Genomic DNA, 26279 nt, shown 5'->3' with positions numbered 1-26279 from the left:
CTCAGTTCAGATTCTGGTTCAAACTCAGTGGCCCCTATGGATGTTACTGACTTGCAGAGCTAAAGCTCAGGGGGAAAAACCCAGTGAGGGTGAGAAGCTAGTGCAAAATTACAAATCTTCTTTGTGAATTCTGCAAAGTTCTCCACCATGCTCTTCTACGCTGCCCACCTTGACGTTGCAAAGAGTGGGTATTGCTGCCTATGGCTTATGCTAGATTTAAAGCTGCGTCTTTGCCTTCTCTTCTCTACACTTCTTTCTGACCTTGAAAAACGACCTCCTAGTACACTGCTGTTCTTTGTGAACCCAGTGTTGGCACATTAGCTGCCAAACCCACTTCACTAGCTTAAGCATATTGTGGACTCAGTCCCTGCCTCTGATTGCAAGAAGGCTTAATGTATCGCTAGACTGGTATAGTGAATCATTCGAATCTTGGTCCAGCTTTCATTATCTGTTTGTTTCCTGCTCTTAGAAACCCCTGAATCATCCTGTCTCAGACTGAATTAATAATAAACTGCATCCATGTCCCCTTACATTACCCATTGGAGTGCTTGGTGGAATTTGACTGTATTCTGGGTATGGTATTGCAACCATCGTTAGTACTGCCTAGCTTCGACATGGGCCAGTTACGGATACCTCTCTATGGGCAAGCTGATCTGATTTGTAGGTGCATCCCTGATGGGATTTTAATATTTTCTTGTTGGGGCCACCCATCTATCCCCTTTCTGGCTGCATTCCTGTTGTTAGCCTGCACCACTCCTCCTAATTACTTGTATGCCTGCTGTGGCGGGTACGCAGTTGAGGAAGTGTTAGAGGATTGCATGATCTGGACACAGTCCTCCTCAAATAGATCTATAGCCCCGTGTCCTATGCAGCATGGTCTCTTACTTTCTCCTGGCTATGCAGTCCTAGTGGAATCTCTGCCCTGGTGCCTTTTTGCATACATGAACGTGGGTATGAACAGAAATGTAGCTTTAATGTGTTTCCAAAGTAGAAAATGCACTCACTTGAGCAGCTATTGCAATAACATCTTAATCTGCAGAAGATGTTAAGAAAAAACTTCCCAATGTGTTTCAGCTGGTTTCTGGCAGAGTGTTGCTCTAGCACTTGTGCTGGGTGCTCTGGCAGCTTTCCTTTGGGTCTCGTCTCTTAATCTCCAACTGCCCTCTCGTGTTTGACTGCTTGGTCTGCAGCTCAGGGGGCATCATAACTTCCACTTCTTCAGTACCCCAAAATCTCAAAGCACTCTATTGTTAAGCCTCACAGCACCCATATGGAGTTAGTGATGTATCATCCCCATTTTACAGATGGAGAAACTGAGGCACGGAGAGATGAAGTAATTTGCCCACACTCACACAGTGTGTGTGACAGATCTCACTCCCTGTTCGTATTTCCTACCCACAACACTATCCTTTCCCTGCTGGGAAATGACATTGTGTCACTGAAACCTAGGGACAAGCAGCAGGATAATCTGGCTTGTCATTACTTGACTGGCTTCCAAATAGTCCTGTCCGCACCCATTGGTCAGAGTTTGGAGGCTGTAATTAAGAGCCTTAAAATGAGGGAAATGATGGGGTTCCTTTGGATGCCATTGGGGACAGCTCGGTCATAGCAGATGTGGGGATGAAGAGACCCTGCTACCGAAAAGCGCTTTCAAAACAGAGCTGTACTGTAAATGTAGCTGGTTTTGCTGAATATGAACAAATTGAGGCTATTTTAATGAACCCAAGGATCTCGCTTTCCTGCGAAGCTCTTGACGGCAACTCCTGCTCTGGGGTTCTGAGCTGGAGTCTGCTAATCATTGATATTCCAAAGGGGTCCACAGCAAGAATGGCACAGGGGAATTGGCCCACTTTATAGTGGCTACAAACCAGCTTTGTTCCCCTCTTGGGAGACTCCGTGAAGGACAGGTAGATGTAAATGGAGCTCTCTGCCTCATGAAAGAAGGCACCTTGGGGATAATTATACCAGCACATTCCAGGGAGCCAGAGCTCTGGCACAGATGGAAATTAGCCCTATAGAAGTTATTGGGGTAGGGAGGTGTGTGCGTGCATGTTTGTTTGGGAGATTGTCATAACAGGGTATGACGGTTGAAATTTCCTAGTGGCAGTGTAATGTGCGGGAAATGACCCAAGCAGCAGAACCTAGTGGCATGGATGCTTGGAGTGATTGGAAGCAGGAGAAAAGTGCACATAGGTCATGCCACTTAAGATGACCTGTCTGCCACTCTGGCTCACAATCTTTTTTTATACTAAATTAATCCACTATGAACTGTGCACACTGTGTGCCCTGCTGCTCACGTGCTCTTTGTAGCTTCTGCCACGCCGCGCTTCAGGGAAGGGAATTTCAAGCCCTGGCATCGCTTATAGGCTTCAGCCCTACATTTAAATCACAAATGTCTCTTCCAGTGAAAACAAAACTGCTGGAGTTTCTGGCTTAAGGCGAAACAGCGTGCACACAATCACGCGTGTGGCTGAAACAAATTGATATGACCAGAAATAGGGCAAAATTTGAGTTGTACTGAGTAGCCTTTCCTGGCTAATTAGCTGCTTCCTGAAGTAATGCTCCAAAGTTAGGAGTGATGTGTAAGTGCTGTTACAAAATGGTAAGTGGATGTAAAGGAGTCTAAGACTGTGTAATTTACACACCGAGAGGCTGGCAGGAAGTAAGCCGGAGCATGGTAGGATTGGAAGAATAGTGCAGGGGTTCTCAAACTGGGGGTCGGGACCCCTCAGGGGGTTGTGAGGTTTTTACATGGGGGGGGGGGGTTCGCGAGCTGTCAGCCTCCACCACAAAGTCCACTTTGCCTCCAGCATTTATAATGGTGTTAAATATATAAAAAAGCATTTTTAATTGATAGTGGGGGGGGGGTCGCACTCAGAGGCTTGCTATGTGAAAGGGGTCACCAGTAAAAAAGTTTGAGAATCACTGGAATAGTGGATTAATTCTAAATGGCGACTGGATCCAGTTCAACCAAAGGGTACCCTGCTCCCCACAAATCATGGCACTCCTGGCTCCCTACCAATATTTCTTCCTCCCTATTCTCCATGTAGGGTCCCAAAACTCCTAGATGGTATCCTCTTCTCCCCTCTCCCCCGTGGATCTAAATTTGGTGTCTTTGTCCTCCTAGCCCAGGTCCTGAATTTGTGGATTCATGGATCAAGAGCTAGAGTCGTCCTCCTTTAGTTGCTTTTCCTGCTACACACCTCTCCTCCGTCCCCTCATTGTGTAAGTTATACCAGCTTAGCTGCCCTTACACCTACTTACTGGCATGTGTGAAGTGATGTGCCAAATTCAGATGATGTGTAACATACAGAACCTTTGTTATATTCCTCTGGAGGTCTCGGGGGGAGCAGGGAGAATGGGAGATTTGTTTCAATGCAAGATGTCACCAAGTCCCTTCAAAGCCCCTCCTTATAACCAAGAGAAAATAAGTTGGTATAGTGCCTACCGCATTGGGGCCTTTTTCCTAATGACAGTCTCTGGGAGCTACTGTAATACAAATAACTAAATTGAGGTATTAATAATCTGTGCCCTAGTGTTGCATAATCTTTGCTAAACTTTGCTTGTTCTCGGCTGCCTTTTCTATGCAACTTTAGTAGGTGGAGTTTAAGGGGCTCATTCTGTTTCCACTTTAAAAGTACATCTGACAGCACATATATGGGTATTTGCCATGAGATAATGAATTCAGTCTAGTGACTCTTTTGTCCTGGAAAAAATCAAGGAAATCTGATTGAACTACAGATTTGCTTTCAACTTTTCCTTCCTTTTTGACTTTGTCCATGACCTACATATTGGATCCTGCCGTGCCAGTTGGAAATAATTGAGATTGTAGTGTAGGTTATTTACCAGACTGTTCCTTTGAAAATACTCGTACTGTGCCCAGGCCTCCATAATTTTGGGGCAGGCAACAAAGCTCCATTAACCCTTTTTGGCTAACAGCCTTGTGCAATACATTAGGTGTAATTAAAGGACGGGATAGGAAGGCAAGGTCTTGCTTTTGTTAATGCCAGAATGAATTTTAGGTGTGCCCTGCATCACAATCGATGTGTCCATTTTCGAGCTCCAAGGATGACTATAGCCAATTGCAGATGTTCACATCCAAATACATACTCTTCAGAAATCTGCTTTTGCATAAAGAGCCACTGGGGTCTTGTTGGTTTGAGGCTAAGTATACTGGATCAGAGGCTGCTATGGAAAGCTTGTCCTTTTCTTTGTTATCCCAGAGATTGCCCCCTCCCCCCCTTAAAGGATAAATACTGAAGAGCCAGCTAGTCAATTGCTTAGAAAACTTACTTCCATGTAATTAATCACGAGGAGTCTAGTTTGGAGATTGATTTGTAGGAGAAAGCAAGCAACAGTCACAATTTTTGGCTTGTTTTCCTTGGAATAGAACAGGGATTCAAGTCTGGAGCTGCAACTCTTTTGTCTCCCCAGCTCCACATCCCCCTCCATCCGACAGGTTTTCACTAAACACACCATAGACTTTCAGAGATAGATCCAGTTTGAAATCCATCCAGGTGTGGAATGAGGGAAGAATCTTCAAGAAGATTACAGCAGCTATGCTGCAACTCGTTAACTCAATGTCTTCCCCTTCTCCCCATCTCCACCCCATGCCTGGGGTCTTTTAGTGCTAGTACTAAGTGCTGTTCACTTAATCTAGCCCACCTGGCCAGGTGTATGAAGAATGGAATTGCCTTGCGGCAGAGGACGGAAGGAACATGCACACAGCTTCTGCAGAGGTGTCTGCTTTGGGGAAATGCTAATCCCATTTTAGCATTATGACAGCAGCTCGTTAAAAGTTGTTTTGAAATGTGCAGCTAAAGCACCGGCTTTGCACGCACACACAGCTGAGAATAATGGTAAACCATGTGCGTTTCATTTTCATTTTCAGTTGCGCAAATCGAACATGGAAAGAATTTGCAGGCATAAACTTGCTGTGGTATGCAATTTACAAGTTTCAGAGCAACATACAGTTTCCAGTTTTAAAAAAATACAACTCACAAAATTCAAAGGCATATTTTGGCTGCTTTTTTTTTTTTTTTTTCCTGCAGATCATGTTCAAAGCTCTTCAAAAATATTTACATAATTCCAGCTTCTTGGAAGGCATATTTAATGTGTATTTTTCCAGTACTCTGAGGCAAATTATGTGTAAACTTGGTTAGAGTCCCACTTTTTAAATTATGTATAAATTCTGTTTGTCGTTTGTGTGGTGTTACGGTAGCATCCAGAGACCTCAATTAAGATTGGGGCTTTGCTATGCTGGAATGCCGTACAAACACAGAAATAGGAGAGAGTTTTCTTTGCCATGAGGAGCTTACAATCTAAGGCACCAGTCCTAAAAAGAGATCTGCGTGGGTGGGTGGACCCCAGTGAACTTGGGGTGGGGATTATTAATATGGTTCCTTCTTCAGCAGGATTGTGGCCCTTAAATGAGTAACGTATGAAGAGCTGGGGGTGGGGGAGAGAATATCCAATATGTTTGCTACATCCTAGTGTTGAAATCACATAAATACCAACTTTATCCAATTGCCTTTGGCCTAGCCATTATTTGTTGGCTAATTTCTTACAAGCATTGCTGCAGAAATAGGTCTTGAGATGGGAATTGGCGGCAAGAGTGACAGGTTTATGGATCTGTTTCGGGAGAAGTTTCTGTGCATAAGGGTTGGCATGGAAGGAAGCACAAATATGTTTGTGGGAGGTGCTTCTTCGATCCATCACCCAGAGAGAAATGCGAGCCTCTCGTGGATCGAACTGCAGTATGATCTGTCTGCCAGCATTAATCTTTAATCAGCAATAATTACTCTGAAGTTTCGTATGGGATTCTAGCACCTGAACTTACGGTCACTCTACAGCCCTGTAACACCACAATATGGATAATTATTTTAGTGTGATGGGTGTGCTCAGAATTGTACAGACACATGGGTAGACAAGAATCTTGGGCTATAGTGGACACTACTACAGTTCAGACACATGATTCACAGGGTGAATGTCAAACTAGGCTCTGCCTTAGTGGGTTTATGTTCTAACATGGATCCAGTCTACCCTAGAACAGTTAAGGAATAAACTCTGGACACACTGCTCAGGGAGATTGCTATAACCCTGCTAGCAACAACCCATGTGTTTAAATATAGTTGCATAACTATTCTAATAACAGTAATGTAGACATGGCTCTGCCCAGTCAGCCAATCAATACTTACCTGTCCTCATTCTGATGGTCTTCTCTTACCCTGTAGTCCGTCCACCCCTCCTCCCTCCCCCCCCCCCCCCCCCCAAATGTGTTCTTCTGTGACTTCTCTGATTTGCTGTCATGCACCGTACTTGCTATCTGTGCCGGCTTTCATTTCAAAAATATTGCATATGGATTTAACTTCTGCTGTTTTCTTCTCCTGCTCCGTAATTACAACCCTGCTGCTCCTGTCTCTCCTGTTGTCACATCAGTCTGCTCTCTGTCGAAAGGTCTGTGATGCTCAATGTCTGCTGAACGAAGTGGCAAAAAAATTAGCAGAAGGGGCTGGGGCTAAAAAGCTTGGTGTAGAAGGGAGTGGAGGTAAAGGGCTAATAGATTTAAAAAAAAAATGTAGTAAGCCAAAATTCTAGTGACAAATATGGCTGTTTGCTTTTGGGTTTACTCAAACCTGGAACTGTGTGCACCTGTCACAGGCTGTTAGGTGGCTTTTATTAAAAATGACACTGTTGCCAGTGTATTATTCTAACACTCATAAACATTTAGTATCTGCAGTGGTAGAGCTTTCCTTTTTCTCTAACTGCAGCGTTTATCCTCCCTAGGCTGTACAATTGACCCTTCAGTGATAATCCCAGGCCCAATCCTAGGGCAAATCCCAGACAATTTAGTCCTAATTTTGCAAGCTGTAAAACCTGCTGTTGTTAGTGAGAGTTTAAATTGCTACCCACCAGCATCTTACCCAGCTAAGGAAAGTCTCATGCAAAGTTCTAAGGATCCCTTCCTCCTCTTGTAAGATCTCCATGTTGTGCTTCCCAATCTCCATTTTGGGATTGGATCAGGACTCCTTTCAGACTCCTCCTAAATTAGCCACATGGACCCACTGCAAGGTAATAAAGTCCCACACAGGTGGGAGAACTTGATTTCCTGTCTCAGCAAGACTCTCCTTCCCCTTCTGCTGCCTCCTACTCTACCCATGCAAGTTTTTTCCCTTGTCGCAGAACTAGCATTTCTCCTTGGCTAATAACTTGTATCTGATTTAGTTTCCAGGCAGACCGCCCTGCATTAAATGTCGTCATTTTCCCTCTACTACATGAGGACTTGACGGAGGTCATCAGAGATGTCCCCATGATGCACTTGGATGAAATTACCTTGTTTAAAAGCAGAGTGGCTGAGGAACCTCCAAACCTGTGGTGGTGATTGTGCCATAGCACATGTAGAACAGTTGGGATGAACGTGTGAAACAGCTTCTTATTGGCCTGGAATCCCCCTTCTTGAGCTTCTGGCCGCCTTATGGGATGCTGTACGATCACTTTAAATCAGTGCAATTGAAAAGCAGAAGAGCCTCGACAAACACCGACCTTGCACATAAAAATACAATATCAAAGCCTTTTGGAACCATATGGAGATTTCCTTGTGGTTAATAATGAATTCCTCTTTTACGTTCTATTAGTTAAAGGTAAGAGAAACTAACTTAAAGAATGCTCCCATTCTTACCCTTCGCCCCTTGTTGCCTGATCTATTTCTGTAGGGTTCCTGTGTACTTTGGTGGTATGCGCTGTTGTTTCCTCAGTGATCATTCTTTGCTTGAGTCTGTTGTTAATGGCAAAGTAGGAAGCCTGATTCTGGGTGAGTTAATGTCCCTCTGTTACAATGGGCACAAAGGTTCATTGCTCGAATGAAATGTATCATACCTCTTATTATAAATGTGTGTACATAGTTACGCACGTGTGATGAGAAATATTTAAGGGTATTCTCTTTTGAGAGAAGTACCTCAGGTTTTTTTGGTTTTTTTGCCCCCACGTAGCAAATCATGATTGTTAACCTTTCAAGCCCGTTGCTACATTCGCCTTGCTGTTAATGTTTGGGCCGTTTGGCTTGTGGGGAAGAATTCCTCATTTGTGTCTCGAGTTTCCTCTTTAGATTTCACAAACTCCATGTTACCAAATCGCCAACCTGAGTCCCATCTACCCTAAAAATAATAAATAAATCAACATGTCAGAACACTGGGCCAATGGCAGTGTAGGTGGGAGCCTAATGGACCAGCTCTATCCCCAAATCATGTGCATGAGCATGATTTCAGAGATTGTATGGAGTATTTTCAAAGTGTAACTTCATTAGCCTTGCCTGCTCTACTGAGTGTCCTTAGGAATTTGTAGTGGGCTGGATCACTTTTCAGAGTGCCTTATTGATGTAGCACTTTCTAAAGGGTCAAATCGCTGTGCCAAAAGCCAAAGTGCGCGTATTTAGTACAAATGTTCTAGGTGGTGGTAGGATTTCCCTTGAAGTGGAATATTCCATGGTAAAATATGGGGCTAATCTTTTCCTTAGAGGTTATCCATTTGAGTTTGAACACTTTCAATCCAGTGGTATGGCAAACAGCTGTGCTATGACATCACTGCTTGGGAACTCAGCACGTCCATGGGTGACGTCACAGAATCGGCTAGTCAGTGTTTCCTACAGAGCAGTGCCATAGTTTCATAAGCAGTGGCTACTGGGAACGGTGTCAAAAACATCATGGTTTCAAAGGGTGGATTGGATAGCAGAATAGATCTTTACGCAGGCTTCAGACACTTTTCTCTAGTCTTGTTCCCACTGCTTAAAAATTTCCAGACTTGTTTATCCTGTCCTACACGTTAAATCATGGGCCAGCCTGATGCAACCCATATGTGTACAAAGAGGACCTAACTATATGTGTGCTCATTGATACTTTCTCAGCATTCACCATTTATTAAGAGTGAGGCTGCATATTACCCAATTAACCCATCGGAGCACATTTGTACTCCTCTTTGCTTTAGAGCTCACCCTTACCTTTAAGAGCATCAAGTAGTTAACTTTTGCCTTCTCTTTCTGTACACTCTTTTCAGCAGCCCCTTTACTGAGTGGGACTTCCAGATCGAAGCTCTCTTTCCCTTTCCCTTCCCACAGGACAGATTGGCTAGCAAGGGTGTGGGAGTGCGAGCTGCTAGTCTTGTAGCTATTAAATAAATAAGCAGATGGATTTTATGCTTTTGCGTGAAGCAGGTGCCCTGTAGCATTTCCGCAGCTTTAGCCAGAGCCCCTCACCGCTGGGCCACTGGATGAGGTGCTCCAGAACTAAACTAGGTTTCCAAAATATCCCTGACGTGTGTGTGTGTGTGTGGGGGGGAGTTCTGTTAAGCATGGGTAGGTAGGTAGCTGTTACCCCTTCGCTAGGGTCCTACCACTGTTTTCTATCTAGTTGTCTCCAGAATCCTGTCTCTCTCTTCTAACCTCTTCTTGTATCTGTGGCTTGGTTGAGCCCCCTTCTTTGTCAGGCTGGGCTCCTTTCTCCCTCACAAAGCAGATGTACTTTTTGGGGGGGCAGGAAAATAAATTACTGCTTTGTCCAGGTGAGACCGCTCTGGGCAGTTGCTGAGTAGATCCCTTCTCCAACACAGATTATTGGGGTTAGGTAATGAGGAGATATTGAAGCATCACTAAAGCTGCATTTCTTTTCCTCCTGAACCCCTAGCAACTTCAGTGTGGAGCCAGAGGGAAAGGTGAGTGGGTACAGGTCTGGAGACAGATCTCTGATATTCAGTCCATTATGGGAACTATCCTAGCCAATAAACAGTGGCCTCAAGTAGTGCATAGTGTGGTGCCTGAATGCTATAGGTAAGAACCCTTTTGCACTTGAGCAGGGATTTCTCTTTCTAACAAGTAATGGGGCACCGTTAAGAGATGGCTCAATGGATTCTAGTTACGAGGAAACTTCCAGCTCCCATTTTCTTCCTGCTGGAAGGATCTGATTTCTGTGATATCTGCTGAATAGGCAGAAAAAATAGATTCAAATCTGGCTCTATTGTTCAAAAAGGTATGTTCTAATAGGTCCATGCTTTTCCTAGTCCTTTCTTTTAAAAACTGTGTTGGTGTGATAAAATATGCTTCATGAAGGTCAGTTCCTTTGTAAAGAGATTCTTTCCTACCTCTAGGTAAAATGGGAGTGGATCCCTTTATCAAGTATGTATACGACCATTATTGTATTGCCCGTGGCATGATGCTTAGACATCTGTATTCACGTGAGCAGGTCTGTGATCTCAATATGAACCGCAACGTTCAGAATAAGGGCTAGGAAAGGCCAGCCAGTCGCACCTCAGGTTATGCTAAAGGGACCGAAAAGAATCCTCACCCCCAAACGGTGGGACCATGCTCTGCATCCCTGCTACAGAGCCTCCTGACTGTGAGTGAGAATTTCCGCTGCTTCTGCACTCCAGGCAGGAGTCACCAGATGTTAATAATGTGCTTATTTTCTCTAAGTGCTATTTTGGCATCGGTGTTAATTACAATTTATATTCTGCAACGTTTATACTGGGAAAAGAACCCACCCTAATAGTCCCCAATTGGCAGTGCTGGGCTATTAAACATAGTACCATATGTTCTGAGCAGAGAAGTATATGGGATTCAAAGCATAGTCAGCATTAAGGTTCCATGTGCAGTTTTTGGGGAGGACTTTTTGTCGTTGTTCTTGTTCCTAGTTTTTCTTTGACACAAAATGCCCTTTTTTGTTTACTCTCCATCCCCTCCACTCCAAAAATCCCTCCCTGCCATCTGTGGATGAGACGATTGTCTGACTCACCCCGTTCTCTTGAGCACCCTGAACCGCATCAGGTGCCCTTCCCACAGGGGCTGCTTCTGCGGTGCTCCCGGTCCCTGCCGGACAGTGAAGGAGCACCAGTTATTAGATCAGAACTCTGACCGTTCCTCTGGCAGTGGGCTCTATTGCTAGCAAACCATTGGGTAGGCCACAAACTCCCGTTCTTTGCAAGTGTTTGGATGGATGCATTTTGACGCTAACTGGATCGGATGCTAAAGTTAAATTAAAAGTTACAGTCACAAGATCATTGATGCCAAAACATGTGTAACAAAATGGCTTTCCATTCCTGCTGCTTGGTGGGTTCTAGGCTTTTTTTAAAGTGGTTTTAGCTTTTGATAAGGAGAAGCTGACTGGATCAAATTAGTCGAAAAAAGGCACCTTAAAGGGAATGTAATCCTGTTAGTTTCTTCCTCTGCCTTTTGGCAAAGCTCTGTTTGGGTTCTCTTTTGGCACCTTGTTTAAAACCCTCCCACCCACTCATGGTACAGCAACAATATATCACGTCATCAGGTTTCCCGAGTGCTGGGAGTGATGCTAACCTGTCACCCTGCGGTGTGGCACTTCAGCGGTAAGAAAAGAGTTTAAAGAGAATGGAGACAGCTTGATCTGTTGGCTGGAGCATCAAACTGGGAGCTGGTTTTCAGTCTCCTCTCTGCCACTTGCTCATTGTGTGATCTTGGGCAAGTTGTTCAACCTCTCTGTGCCTCAAGTCCCCCATCTGGCTCCCAGGTCACATTAGGCTATTGTAAAGCTCTAAAGTGTTGTCCGTCTTGGAGGACAAACAACCGAGGACAGTGCTAATTTAGGAGGAGGGGAAAATGGGATGAATTAGAGCAGCTGTCTTGAGTTTCCTAACGTGGCCCAAGGTGGAGTAGAGTCCAGGTGCTGCCAGCTGCAATCCCAATATCAATATCCTGATTGTCTCAGGTGACAGAGTTAAAAACACAGAATAAACAGGGCACTGGGGAGCTTCCCAACAATGGAAACTGCTGTTGAGCATTTCTATTCCCTGTGAAAGGCCACATGAACCATATACTACTAACACTCCCATAGGCGGCGGTCACCTTCCTTAGCTGACTGTTACTGGGACTTACCCTGCTGCTGGCAACGGGCTGCCCCATGACTGCCGGTGACTGTGGGCTAAAGGACTTCTCCATTGCTCTCCTCGTATTGAGAGGAAGGGATGAAAGTCTTGCAGATGAGTGCTACTATAGGGCTTGCCAAGAGCCCTCAACTCTTGTTTATCCCAGTGAGAATTGCGGGTGCTCAGCACCTTGTAGGTCCAGCCTTTCACCTTTTGCAGTGGGGGTCTCGTAACTTCAGAAACAAAATCCTGATACTTAATTTAGCAAAAAGTGAATACTCCAGGTGGTGCGGTAGCTTATTTGATCTGCTCATGGGAGACTAAATCCAGTGCTGATCCTGGCTGATGCTGTGTCCAGCCAAAGTCTTTCACACTCCTACCAGGAGGAGAATAAGTCTGGAAAAGGAGCAACGTGAACATGACTTGGCTATTGCAGAAGAAAATCTCTCTCTCCATTGCAGGGTCCGTAGGCTGCCTCCCTGTTCGATTAGATGCATAGGCAGCCAAGGCTCTCTAGCAGGAGAATCATTTCCATAGAAACCGATTGGGATGTTGTAGAGGGAATAATGATTAATAGCGAAGGGACGTTGCCTCAGGCCCTTTTCATTTTTTCGGGGGCAGCGAGGGACAAACCAGAAGGAAGCAGAGCCCAGGTAGGGGGAGATGCAGTCTCTAACACTAATGAAAAACATCTCTTCCATTAATTTCCAGGCCAGCTCCCCTCTTCTCCCTCCCTCGGCGGCTGCTTTCCAGCTTCCTTTGAATTTTCAAAATGGCTAACCTGGTTAGAAGTAATGATAAAAGGATGGATGATGCCTGGCTATTAACATGGTTGCTGTTAGCAGCAGGATCTCAGCCATAAAACATGAAGCAAGGGAGACATTGACCTTTCTGCTGTTTTGAAATGAATGGAGACATCGATATCTATTGTTTTCAGTGGCATTGACCTCTGACACTCTCACTTCTCCTTCTCCCTCGCTCTTTTATTTCCTCCTGACGCTTGGGGAGAGGGGTCAGTTTGTACCATCTATTGATCCTGATCTTACTTGGTGATAGGGAAATAATTAGAATTGTAAAAGATCTACATCATACTAGCACTGTATATATATACACATACATACATCCCTCCCCCCACCCCCCATTGGAAATTCAAAACTCCTAGATCTGAAAGAAGGCCGATCAATTTAGGTTTAATTACTAAATGTTTTTTATTTTAGCTTTGTAAATGCTCAAGTGTAGCATTTTATGTTACTGTCACAGGAGTCTGGATGCCTGGTGCCTTGTTTTATTTATTTATTTTGTCGTAAGTAGCCCCTCTTATGTGAACAACTTCTGCGTACTGAGAATGTGAAATCAGGCATTGCTAATTAGCTGGATGACAATTAAGTAATGTAGCACAAAACCATTAGGACATCGAATTTGTTTTTGAAGTTTCTCCTTTGAAGTGGAAGCTGCAACTCTGCCCAAGGCTGCTAGGGAAATGTTTTTTTGTCAGAATTTTCTTTGAAAAATGTCCGTGTAAAGTCCCTATTCTGTTGAGAATCTCCTATATTCACTCCTATATAAACAGAGGGTGAAACTTTGTTGTCAAAATGTTGAATTTAAAAAAAAAAAAAGACATTTGAGCAATTGGTCTCTAAGTAACACCCACTTTTTTGGTATAACTGTTACTGAAACCGTTGTTTCAGCTTGCTGTAAGAGAACTGTGTTACAATGGGAGTGAAGACGTATGTTACACCGAAACATGAAAGCTAGAGGAGGTAGCTTCCAAAATCAAGATTTAGCCTGTGATGTGCTAAATGACACCAGGAACCCAAGCAGCCTGTTTGCAAATGACTGACAAACTCCTCAGTTTTAACAGCTCCATCTGTGCACTTGTTTTACACTTGTATTTACAGCTCGCTCTTTGTTCATAATAGTGAACCACATTCTCAATGTGCAATTTTTCATGTACATTTGTGGCATGTAAAAGATTTCAAATAAAGAGTGAAACTGATTTTAAAACAGGTCCAGTTCATTGCCTCCTGCCTTTTTATTGTCTTCAACAACAACGAGGGGGGGGGGGGGGGAAGAAACATGTTGCTAAGAGGCCCACTTTTGTGTTTAAAGTTAAACAGAAGCTATATGGGTATGTTTAGGACCGTATTGGTACTGGCTACAGCCAAGCATGTTGTGGGTAGGAATGTTCTAAGCTTTCGGACACAGCTCTGCTAACCCACTTCAGTTTTGACTTGGAACACCCCTACTGTTTGCAGTTAAGGGCTCAGTTATGTATTTAATGGAGACAGGTCCTGACTCCCAGACTTTTAGACTTTTATAGCACAAGCCTGGATTTTCAGAATTACCGATGCAAAAATGCACCTAATCACAGTAACTTTGTGCACAAAATGACCAGTTAAACTTGTAACTGCCAACTGGTGTATGCACTATTGCAGGCAGAACAATGGTGACTTCACATGCCCAGTCCTGAAAATCCTCCCCCTTGTCTGTCTAGCACCAAGCTGAGACTGTAACTTGCATATGAACTTTGCCTATTCTAAATTTGAGCCCAAGTTCTCAAGGTGGGTAGGTAGATTAAGTAATGCATTGCAGCCACCTGGTCCCCATGCCCTGGCCAAGCTAAATAATGTGTACTTTCAGACCTATGTACTTGTTACCAGTACAGGAAGGAGCTGACCAATCTGACTGCAGCAAAATGTGACCCAGGGGGTATTAGGAGTCAGTTTGTGTAGTTGAGTGAAATTACAGCATCCTTATTTCAGAGACTCATTTAACCTGAGAGAAGGGAATCTAGAAGTTAATAAATAAAACCAGGAAATACAATGAAATGGTGAAAGCGTTAAACATAATCAACTGTCTGAATCACGACTAATCAAACCTTTTTCTGTGACCTCCCAACTGGATGAGGATTAACCTGTATCAGCACCTCTGGGTCCATAACCTCTTCTTTGCCACATCAGATAGAATCCTGATGTCTGGTTTCATGAGGAGCCTGTGTCGGTTGTTGACGGTGTATGTGCCATCAACTGTCTAAGCCGGACGGAAGGGTATTTTTGGGAGTACTGTACCAAGTCCTCCTCATACATGGTAACAGCTGGAGTGGTGGCAGCCTCTATCTGTCTTCAGTAGAACAACATACAAGCTGTAACCAGGGTTGTAAAGATTCTTGCATCCTATCTATACTACAGCTTCCGCCATTGTTTCTCCAGTAATGATCAACGGCTATGAAGTTTGCTAAAGCAGATGTCTGAGGCCTGGTCCACAATCAGAGTTGTGCCTGTTTCATTAAAGGTGTGATTTTAAACTACTGAAATGATGTAGCTGCATGTTTGCACATGCTTAAGTCATTGAACTTAAATGCACAGAAATTAAGTGACTTGCCTAGCACGAGAGAGGCCCAGCTGGGAGCAGAACTGTATCTGGCTTACTTGAGTTTAAATGTTCTGGGGCAAGCTAAACTTGTTTTAAAACTGCTATTTCACCAGTTTAACTAAACCGATGTAAATTTGTTTGTAAACAAGCTCATAGAACGTTGAGCATCTTGCATCTGGTGGAACAGCACTAGGGAGTGACACAGGCAAGTCTCCTGAAAGTGGCTCATGGTTTGTGACCTTTTTCATAGATTAAGGACAAAAGGAACAGAGAGTCCTGTGGCATATTTAAGACTAACAGATCCAGCCTAACACGGCTAGCCCTCTGATAAGGACAAAAGGAACATGTGTTAATTTAGCCTGACCTCCTGCGTAACACAGGCCATGGAACTTCCCCAAAATAACTTGCTTGAACTAGAGCGTATCTTTTCCTTTGCTGTTTTGGCAGGTTTGACCTAAGGTGCAACCCGTGAGGAGCCTCCTCTACATTTCACTCACAAATGCTTAAGTTATGGTTTTGTTTTATCATTCCAATAACTTATCTAAATGTGCTTTTCGGGGAGAGGAAAGGAGATAAGAGAGGAGTAGGCTGAGGAAGGAATGTGCTGTCTGAGTCTATTACAGAATGCCAAGCGTTATTGCTGAGGTTTGCCGCATTGTTTCAGCATTAATAATCTGAGAGGAGGAATTGGGGGAAAAATGACTGAAACATTTTAGCCTGCAACTTTAGCATCAGATGTATTGGCAGATGAGGGGGAGTCCCACTAGGATGAAATGGAAAGGAAACATATGCCTAGAGACAACTAGCCTTCCAATTTTGTACTGGTACTAGTGCCTTTCAGCAGACTATCTAGGAGCACCTTACCAAGATGGGGTGGCACTCCCATTTTCCAGATAGAGAAACATGCACAGAAATTAAGTACTTTCCTAGCATGAGAGAGGCCCACCTGGGAGCAGAACTGTTCTAACCTTTGACTATCGTTCTACTCTGTCCAGCCACTTCTGTGCTACTAAGTCTCTTAACAGTCCCATGACTTGGGTAAGGGAGATAAAGGGGCTCTGCAGCTACTTTTGGAGAAGAGGGGAACATGGTCGTTGTAGAACAGCTCCCATCAGTCATCCAACTGTTTAGGACATGGAATAAAAAATATTCAGGAAGGCTACCGATTCACCACTTGAGTCTGATTCCAAGTGAAGGCCGGGAGGTCAAACTGACAGGAAAAGGTGAACTCGGAGCTAGATTCCAGCACTAGGTAAAGATCATAATGTAACTGGTTCACTGCCCACCTATCTGCCCTAAGAAGCTTATCAAAGAAAGCTCCCTTTGGGAGTGATAGAGAAGGAATGTGAGAGTCTCTAGGTACAGCTACTCTGAGCGAAGGCCCCAAGATCTCTCATCGCTCTCCAGATGAAGTAGCAGGAGGACAGGTTGGTATGTTGCAAGGTGGAGTGGGAGAAGATGGTTGTGCCTCTTTCATAAAATTTCCAGACAGGAAAAGTTGTTACGCCTGCCGGGCAGGGGCTCACCTTAATTATTTTTTTTATCTGAGCTGATGTGCCTCCACACACGCAGATTAACAGCAGCCTGTCCGCATGCTCCACCCCTCCACTTTTCTTTATAATTACTCCTTTGTGTGACCGGTAAACAGCTCCAGATGTGGAGGTCTATCTTGTTTAATGGGTCTCACTGGACTGGGACTATTGGCTGGCTCAGAAACAGGCACTGTCCCGAGCAAGATGATAGATTAGGGCCGGCATTCTCAGGCCAAGGGAAAGTCAGGGTGTCAGGAGCAAGGAACGGGCCTGCACAAATGTTTACTTTCAGAGCTTTGTTTGGAAGGAGACCTGAACATTCAGAAAAGTATCTGCAGACAAGATAATGAATCTAACTATCTAAAATAAATCACCTGGCAATGAAAGCAGCGTGGGCTGTGCACAAAGAAACTCAGCTTCTTATCAATGGCTGTGCAAGGTAGGGAACAATCCCGCATGGGTGAGAAGACGGAGGAGATGATCGAAGTCTCTGCCTTCTGTGCAATCTGCTCCCAGTCTCCATCCTGTTGAATTGGCTTCTCGTGTTGTCATACACTCTGAGGAACAGACCTGCTATTTCTAAAGTGCAATGAGTCTATGGGGCTTGCATTGGTACAGGGAATGGGTCCTGTAGACTGCGTGTGTTAACTTCCTGTTGTTGTTTCAATTTGTGTAGCAATGGTTACCCACCATGGCAGATTCAAAACAGGTTTTCAAACAGAAAATTAAGGAGGCAACAAAACTAGAATGTAGAGCTACTGAAACAAATGTCTTGCATCCTGTCTTGAAGGCTGGAGGAAATGGGCTCTGGTGGACCCTCAAGGACAGTGAATTTCTAAGACCGGATTCTTTGGCTGAAAGCGCCCATATGCCATTGATCAATGGTTCCCAAACTGTGGGTAACAATCCCAAATGGGGTTGCACCACCAGCACATGGGGTCATGGCAATCCCTAGTGTGTGGAGGACACCATTTTGCTCCACACACCAAGACCTTGCATGTACAATGTGTGTGAGGTCACAATGCAGGGACGATGACATTTTGCTCTACAACATGGGGGTCCTCTGCACCGTATGACCTCGCATGCCCCATGTGTATGAGGTTACACAGTGCAGAGGGTTCCATTTAGCTCTTCTAAATGGCATACTCTGTGCTATCTGGAGTCCCAGCAGGAAATACTTCATTAAAATTGGCTGGTGCTGGCAAAAGGTTTGGGACTCCCTGCCCTAGATGGAGGTCAATGCAGTCCGTGGAGTTACACCAGGGCTGAATTTGGTCCAAGATGTTTAAATGGGGAACCTGCTCTTAGTAAATTGGAGAATTGGTCTGAAATCAACAAGATGAAACTCAATAAAGATGGGAAAAAAATCAAATGTACAAATACAAATTGGGGAATAACTGGTTAGGCAGCAGTGCTACAGACAAGGATCTGGGGGTTAGAGTGGATCCCAGACTGAATGAATTAAAACATGATCTAGGAGGAAAGGCTGAAAAATATTGAGCACCTTTAGTCTACTGAAGAGAAGCTCAGGGGGCTGCAAGTCTTCAAATATGTAAAAGGTTGTTATAAAGAGGACAGTGATCAATTGTTCTCCGTGTCCACTGAGGGCAGGATAAGAAATAATTAGCTTAGTTTGCAGCAAGGGAGCTTTAGATTATATATTAGGAAAAAGAATTCTAGCTCTAAGGATAGTTGAACACCGGAACAGATTACCTGGGGAGGTTGTGGAATCCCTGGCATTGGAGGTTTTTACGAACAGGTTAGCCAAACACATGTGCACGTGTCAATCTCTGTCTGCCTCTGTTCTGCATCTGTAAAATGGGGCTAATGAACATAATGGCCATATGGGGTCAGACCAAAGGTTCATCTAGCCCAGTATCCTGTCTTCCAACAGTGGCTGATGCCGGGTGCCCCAGAGGGAATGAACAGAACAGGTAATCATCAAGTGATCCATCCCGTTGCCCATTCCCAGCTTCTGGCAAATAGAGGCTAGGGACACCATCCCTACCCAATTGATGGACCTATCCTCCATGAATTTATCTAGTTCTTTTTTGAACCCTGTTATAGTCTTCGCCTTCACAACATCCTCTGGCAAGGAGTTCCACAGGTTGACTGTGTGTTGTGTTGTGTGAAAAAATACTTCCTTTTGTCTGTTTTAAACCTGCTGCCTATTAATTTCATATGGTGGCCCCTAGTTCTTGTGTTATGAGAAGGAGTAAATAACACTTCCTTATTTACTTTCTCCACACTAGTCATGATTTTATCATATCCCCCCTTAGTCGTCTCTCTTCCAAGCTGAAAAGTCCCATTCTTATTAATCTCTCCTCATACTGCAGCCATTCCATACTCCTAATCATTTTTGTTGCCCTTTTCTGAACCTTTTCCAAGTCCAATATATCTTTTTTTGAGATGGGGCGACCACATCTGCACACAGTATTCAAGATGTGGGTGTACCATGGATTTATATAGAGGCAATATGATATTTTCTGTCTTATTATCTATCCCTTTCTTCATCATGCCCAACATTCTGTTCGCTTTTTTGACTGCCGCTGCACATTGAGTGGATGTTTTCAGAGAGCTATCCACAATGACTCCAAGATTTCTCTCTTGAGTGGTAACAGCTAATTTAGACCCCATCATTTTATGTGTATAGTTGGGATTATGTTTTCCAATGTACATTACTTTGCATTTATCAACATTGATGCTGCCTTTCTGCCACTCTTTGCCTGTCTTGTGTATTTAGATTGTAAGTTCTTTGAAGGAGGGACTGTCTCCTACTATGCATATGTGTTAGCATCGGAAGAGGAGATCCTGGTTAGGATCTTGAGGTGCTATGGTGGTTTTATGCAGATTAACATCGAGTTTGCTGTGTAACAGGCAGCATAAGATAGTACAAAGAATAGCATTGGAAAAGGATGCAAAGTGGTCAGGCGGGCAGGAGACATGGGAGGAGCTGGCTGGGAGGAAGTAGGACGAATTGGGAGCAGAGATATAGACAACACAGAGCCCTGCAGAGCCTGACTTGGATACTGAGCGAGAGGGGAGGCCTGGGAAGGGCTCTGAAGAAGAAAGTGATGTGCTCCCAGCATCAGGAGGGGGAGACTGCAGTTTAGGTAGGTTGGAAGAGGATGAACAGGGGAGGCCAGAGAGGAGCAGCAGATGGTGGTTGCAGTGGTTGGCACAAGCAGTGGCCGAAGTGTGAAAGGGGTTTTAGCAGTAGAATTAGAGGGACAGCAACCTTGCTCTCAGTAGTCCCGTCCCCACCCACCCAGGATCTCCTACCACACATCCGCTCCCCCACCTTTGGCTGAAGGATGAAGATCCTACCGGAGATGTTGACTATCTGCCTGCAGTGCTGTACTTGGCTATCTTCATGCCATATCCTTTTGGCTTTTCCTATGCATCCATTGGATGGATTCAGGCCCTAGCCTCCAAGGACACTAGTGACTGAGATCAAAGGCCAGGTGCAAAGTGCTCTGACACGCAGATATTTCCATCTGATCATCATTCCCTACCATTCATGCTGGTTTTCTTGTTCCAATGGCCTCCAATTCCTGTTTTGTTTGCTTCCTGGTAAAGCCTCAAGTGAGGAAGGCAGGCCAATGCCCTGAAGACGGGGGATAGGAAGATGAGATTGATAGCGCAAGCACAGAACTTATTGATGGATGGAGACGTATTCCCTTTGAACAAACAAGGCTTTCAGCAGCACTTCCCAGAAGCCCCATTATCACAGAACCAGCACCACTTTCCCCCAAATATATAAGAATTAAAAAAAAAATTTTTTTTCAAAAAAAAGAGCCTTTTGCTGTCTGCAGAACAAATACCTCGAAAATGCTAAAGGACATAAAGGGCATTCATGAAAGGGCTGGATGGTTGTTATTGCAGCAGGGGGAAAAACAACATTATTTCACTGTGCAGATAAAAGGAAACGGAAAAGCGGCATATTTATAGCCAGGGAGCCTGGATTCCTTGTTAAGCCACTGTTATCAAATTAATGTCAAAATGCATCAAACAGGCACGAGTGTTCTGGGCTCCTTATGCAAAGTGCTTGCAAATTGGTTACAAATACATTTGTTTACAGGGTACGAAGCAGGAGCTCGCTAATTAGTCATTGTACCATTTTTTTTTGGCAATTACACAAATAAGCTGTTTTGAAGTATAAATATAAGATATTTTATGGCCCCCCCCCCTTTTTTTTTAAACCAAAAAAAAAAAAAAAAAGGGTTTTTTGAGGATTTTAAAGTGAGCTGTGTGGTGCCAGGCGTCCTAGGGTATGTAGTGCTGGCACTCCGTGAATTGGAAATCAGGGGACTGTTTTGAAGTATTGTAAGCCGGCTAAATGTCTGAAACTGTGTTTCAAGGAGTAAGGATGGTATTGGAAGAGGGCGATGGCTTGGACTCTGGCATAGCTCCAGCTTTGTGTCTGGGCCTCTCGCGGGGCCCTGTGCCTCAGTTAAGGGATGGGAGATTCTGTGCTGGAATGTACAGGAGACAGCAGGGATAGATTTGGCCCATCGTGTCCATAAGAGTCGAGGTCACTTTCTCGCCTCTGCTGCAACATGATGTGCTGCGTAACCACAGGCAGCAGGTCGCAGCAAATGGGAGGTGACGCAGTGCTCAGGGGCAAAGACGTGACCTTCCACATCATCACAGATATTTTCAAAATACACATTCAGAAGTGGCAGGTGCCATAATGCCCTAGCATGTGTGATGCTGCTGCAGCCTGATCTTCCATCACACCACACACTCGCTCAGGCCTACCCTTCAGCATGCGTACATGCCACCCTGGAGCCATCTCTGCTTCCACTCAGCTGAAGAGAAAGCCCTTCTCTCTGGTAACTGAAGTCGTTTCATCAGTTGGGCGTAGCCATAAGAAAACCAAGGACTACCATTCACCCCAAACCAGTTAAGGCCTCGATAATGTGGCCTAGGGGATAAGGCACAGGGCTGGGTGGCAGGAGATCTGGGTTTTCTTCTGAGCTCTGCCCATGACCTGCTTGGTGATCTTAGGTAAGTCACCTCTGTTGGCTCATCTGTAAAATGGAAATAATACTTGGAAGCAAAGAGCTTCAAAGGGCATCTGTGATTATAAGCACAGTGTGTTTTGGTTTTAGCCTCGTGTATCCATCGTGAACGAAGGATCAGTCTTCACTGCCAAAAGGCCACGCTTTAGCTTCATATATCCCTAAAATAGCCGTAAGAACACAGTATTATTACAGTAAATGGTCACCGTGCCCTCTTTTTGTAAGGAATAAGGCCTGGCATAACCACCCTGGAATCTAGCTAGAACCTAATTAGCTAGACACTGAGAGATTGCCTGGTTCATATGGATCAGAATAGGCAGTGCTTAATTTTGAATTCTGAAGATGGAGCCCCGGCCAGCAGCACAGAAGTAAGGGTGGCACAGGAGGGTGTATCACCGCCCTTACTTCTGCGCTGCTGCTGGCGGCGGCGCTGCCTGTAGGGCTGGGCGGCCGGAGAGCTGCAGCTGCTGGCCGTAAGCCCAGAGGTGCCAGGGCTACGAAGTGCCAACCCTAATGGGGCCGGGGCAAAAATTAAGCACTGGAAATAGAAGTTTATCCTGATGGGCCACTTCAGGATGGGGAAGCTGGGCCGGTTTAGGAAAGAACAGGGGTAATTTTAGGATAGAATGAGGCTATACATCTATCTTTATTCATCCCACCCACCAGCTGAGTTGCACCACAGCACCCTGGATGGTGGCGGGAGGGGTGGGAGAGTCTAAATGAAACCACCCTCCTGGCCAGGGAGGAGATAGCTGAAAGCTTTTTAATTTTATAGGAAAAAGGAAAGAGAGAAGGAAAAGCAAAATATTGCCTCTTTGATTTGTAAAGGCTCAGGATCTCCATTGTCGGAAGGAATGTTAATAGCCCTGCGGTATATTCTCCCTTTGTATCATTTCTGGTAAATTGCCCTTCAGGCTGAAATAGCCTCCCCGACAGCGCTGGCCCCTGTGGCACTGTGCCAGGCAGGATCTCCACTACCTGAGACGCTGGGAACATTTGAGTTTAATGCGGTCGTGAAACACTGCTGTGGTTTCCATTCCCTGCAGTGGCCTGGCAGGAAAGCCGATTTTGGCCCTGTTTTCACACACAAAGGCACGCGTTTTCTCCACAGCAGAGTCGACGTAGCATGGACAGGTGTCGCATGCACAGAGGGGGCCTTGGGAATTAGATGGTATCTCGGGCATCTCACTCCCACACCACAACGGGGAACTGCTCTTTGTGGCTGTGTTCTTGGGGTTTTACTTTGGAAGGGATTTGGACTCGCTGCTGCTGAATCGCCAGCATAGAAGAGATCACTTTATCTCCCTGGCAAAGCGGATGCCTGCTCATCATGGGAGTGAAATGCTGCTGGGCTCTTGACGTCACCCTAAAACCAAAACTCTGATCCTGAACCGTAATACCCTAAATCTCAACGCCAGCCCTACATTTCATCGACAACATGTTATAACCACACCTACAGATCTAGCAATATTTGTAACCATAGCTTACGTGTCTCTGGAACCTTCCATCCTAAAGACTTCCACTGCCTGTCACAGTGTATATATAGCACACCACTGAAATGCAGCCACCCCTGGGGTGGAGGGCAGCAACCAACTAGCAAACAGCAGGAGCAGAAATTATGGCCCAGGATACTGGTTAAGCCCCTATTGCTCTTTCCAAAATATCACAGAATCTTGGCTATCCCCCCAGGGACTTTGTTCTTTTACGATCTTGGGTAACATTTTCAAAAGGGCCCAAGTGACTTAAGAGCTTAAGTCCTGTTTTCAAAAGTGACTTAGGTGCTTTGGAGCAAAAATCTCTTTGATTTTTGTAGGTCAGTTTTCCTTGGCAGGACGGCTGTTCCTGTTGAGATTTAAACATGTGATTTTCTTGCTCTTTCCGGCATCAATTTCCCAATCGCCTAACCCCTGGCCTGGAGATCTGTTATGTGTGAATCTGACTCACCTTCAGCAGGCTGTGTGCATGTGTTGGCCAGCCAGCTTTACTTAGGACACTAGGTTGTTATAATCAGAAGGTACTGCTCATTGTTTTTTGTTGGGTTTTGTTATTGCGTTGAGTTCTCTGCTTTCCCCAGATGTTCACAGAGGAGCCTGTCTGTGAGGCTTTCCGTGGCATGCTGTCACACCACGGGTTATTACTTTAGGTAGATAGATACATGTGTCCCTTTTCCTGAACAGCAGTTCCTAGGATTCCAGATATTGCCATGTGCCCGTGGCATGTGCCTTAGGGTGAGGGATGTGTATAATAAAGGCTAGCAGAAGTTGGTGGCCAAGTTCAGCTTCCCTCCCATTACAGTGATTCATAAGAGGCTGCAGTAATCTAATTAATTCAGGGGAGCTCTATTAGTGACAGTATAAACTGCAAGAGTGGCGCTAGAGGCACCAGACCCCGGTGATGGAATTAATTCCATGAATCTAGCCCTGTTTGCAATTCTATCAAAAACCCAAAGAGAACATTAAAGTTGCACAATTAAGTACTCGAAAGTCAGGGTATGCCAGAGAAAGTTTCACGTGCAACCTTCTCTTGGCATTAAGGTGCAGCCTTTAATTACATGATCACATACCATTTTAAAAAATAAAAGAGGATAATACAGTTCTTTCTGCAACTTTAGATTCACATGTAAGCACCGTCTCCTCGTTTGTATCACTCTGTGTATACCAGACAAATAGAGACTATGAAAGTCTCTCACAGAAATACATAGTGAATGAGGCCAGGGACTCCTGCAAAAGCCTGCTTTATTCCTCTCCATCTTAAAAGCTGCATCTTTCAAAGCAGGAGAAAAAATAGTATATTGCGTTATGTGAGAAAGAGCATGTGATCATATAACTGAAGAAGTGTATGCACAAGAGAGCAGAGTTTTATGTGCATCCCTTAAGTGCTTAATTGTGTAACTTTTTAACTTTCCTTGAACATCTTTTTTTTTTTAATTGAATTTCCTAAGTTGTTTTTCTTTAAAGGGAAAAAGATCAGTAATCTGGAACTGGTTGGCCAGGCATCACTGGAACGCCCTGGCCGTGGCAGCGTGAGACACTCTATGAGGCAAAGTCTGATTCAATCTATACTTTGCTCAAAGAGTGTTTGCTTCACTGAGGGCTCTTTTTGTGCAGTTGAAAACTCACTGTACCCGCCATACTGTAGTTTCCCAAAGAATCTCCATTACATGCCAGCTAACATCCTTCCTGGTTAGACGACATGGAGTTAAGTGCCAATCCTATGCAGACGATGCACAGCTCTGCCTATCCTTCACCACATACAAAGCCCCCACTATTGTCAAGTTGGCCCAGTGCTTGGATGATATATATCATGGACAAAGAACAGCAGCTTGAAGCTTAACCTGAGCAAGACCGAGATGATGCTGGTGGGCAGAAGAAAGCTTTTTGAAGAGTTTTTGCCACTGCGTGGGTCTTCTTTGTCTGAAGGTACACATCCATACTTGGTCTATTAGATCCATAGCTTAGATTCCTGGCACTGTTATCACATTGCAACATCTGCGAGTAATGCTTTCTACCATCTCCAGTTACCTAGGAGACTCTATTCCATCCCAGCAAACGATGACCCCGCCTCTCGCCGCTCAGCTGGACTACAGCAATGCAATGTACCTGGGCATTAAATCTTCAGCACTTAGAAAATGCCGAAGCGTGTCTTCTCAGCAACCCGCCTGGGCTACCACAAACATCACATCTGTCCTCCGCTCCCTACACTGGCTTCTCATAGAAGAGCGAATCAAGTTTGAGTGTCTCAGTCCTTATCTAAGTGCTCAGTGGCCTGGGCCCAGGGTATCTAAAAGATCAGCTGAAGCTCTGAGGTGAAGGCCGTTGTTGACAGTTCTGCACAATAAGGGTAAAGCTCGTCTGCGCAGGAGACAGAACCGGGGCCGCCCAGAGGATTCAGGGGGCCCCTTCCATAAAAAAAAGTTGCAATGCTATAGAATACTATATTCTCGTGGGGGGCCCCTGTGGCAAATTGCCCCACTCCCCACCCCCCCCCACCCTGGGGCAGCCCTGTACAGAACGTTCTTGGGAGTCAGCCCAAGACTGGTGAATTAACTCCCCCAGGAACGAAGGACCCTCACAGACCTCCCCACTGTCCGCTCCAAATGCCAGATGCATCCTTTGACCTTGGCTTCTCTAACGTACGTGTGTCTGTATTATAATACATTTCAAAACAAAACTCTCCACTGCGCACCGTTCTCCCTCTGGGGAGAGGCGGAGAGAACAGACACATGTCAGCTGTTGGTCATGTTGCTTAATGCACTACTGGAAAGCACTCAGATACTGTGGTGATGAGCGCCGTATAAGAACCTGAACAGAATAGAAATAATGGGCAGTGAGAATAAAAAAAAGTAGAGGCAAGGGAGGAGCATTTTAATTCTTGTTTTCTGATGAAATGTGAAGATCATTGGGATGGAGAAGCAGAAGGCTGCTCCAGAGGGTCGGGGCTGCAGAGGACAAAGCTATAGCTCCAGTCGTGA

The 26279-nt window shown here is 44.9% G+C and overlaps 1 protein-coding gene across 5 annotated transcripts in view; it reads left to right on the top strand.

The window, feature by feature from the left end:
- The window catches only part of FBXL18 (F-box and leucine rich repeat protein 18), a 30130-nt gene extending 16235 nt beyond the window's left edge, over positions 1 to 13895 (top strand). The window contains exons 5-6 of one of the 5 annotated variants that reach the window (XR_006175127.2): positions 7225 to 7640; positions 12592 to 13895. Coding sequence is in view for 3 of the 5 variants with exons in the window: in XM_042853119.2 (XP_042709053.2) it covers positions 7225 to 7381 (157 nt within the window). In the remaining 2 variants the exon portion in view is untranslated. The other 4 variants (XR_006175128.2, XM_065558996.1, XM_042853119.2 and 1 more) reach the window with 4 other exon arrangements.
- Positions 13896 to 26279: the final 12384 nt, after the last annotated feature.

This window comes from Chrysemys picta, chromosome 10, assembly GCF_011386835.1.
Source record: "Chrysemys picta bellii isolate R12L10 chromosome 10, ASM1138683v2, whole genome shotgun sequence".
NCBI lineage: Eukaryota > Metazoa > Chordata > Testudines > Emydidae > Chrysemys > Chrysemys picta.
This window is presented reverse-complemented; position numbering and strand designations above follow the sequence as displayed.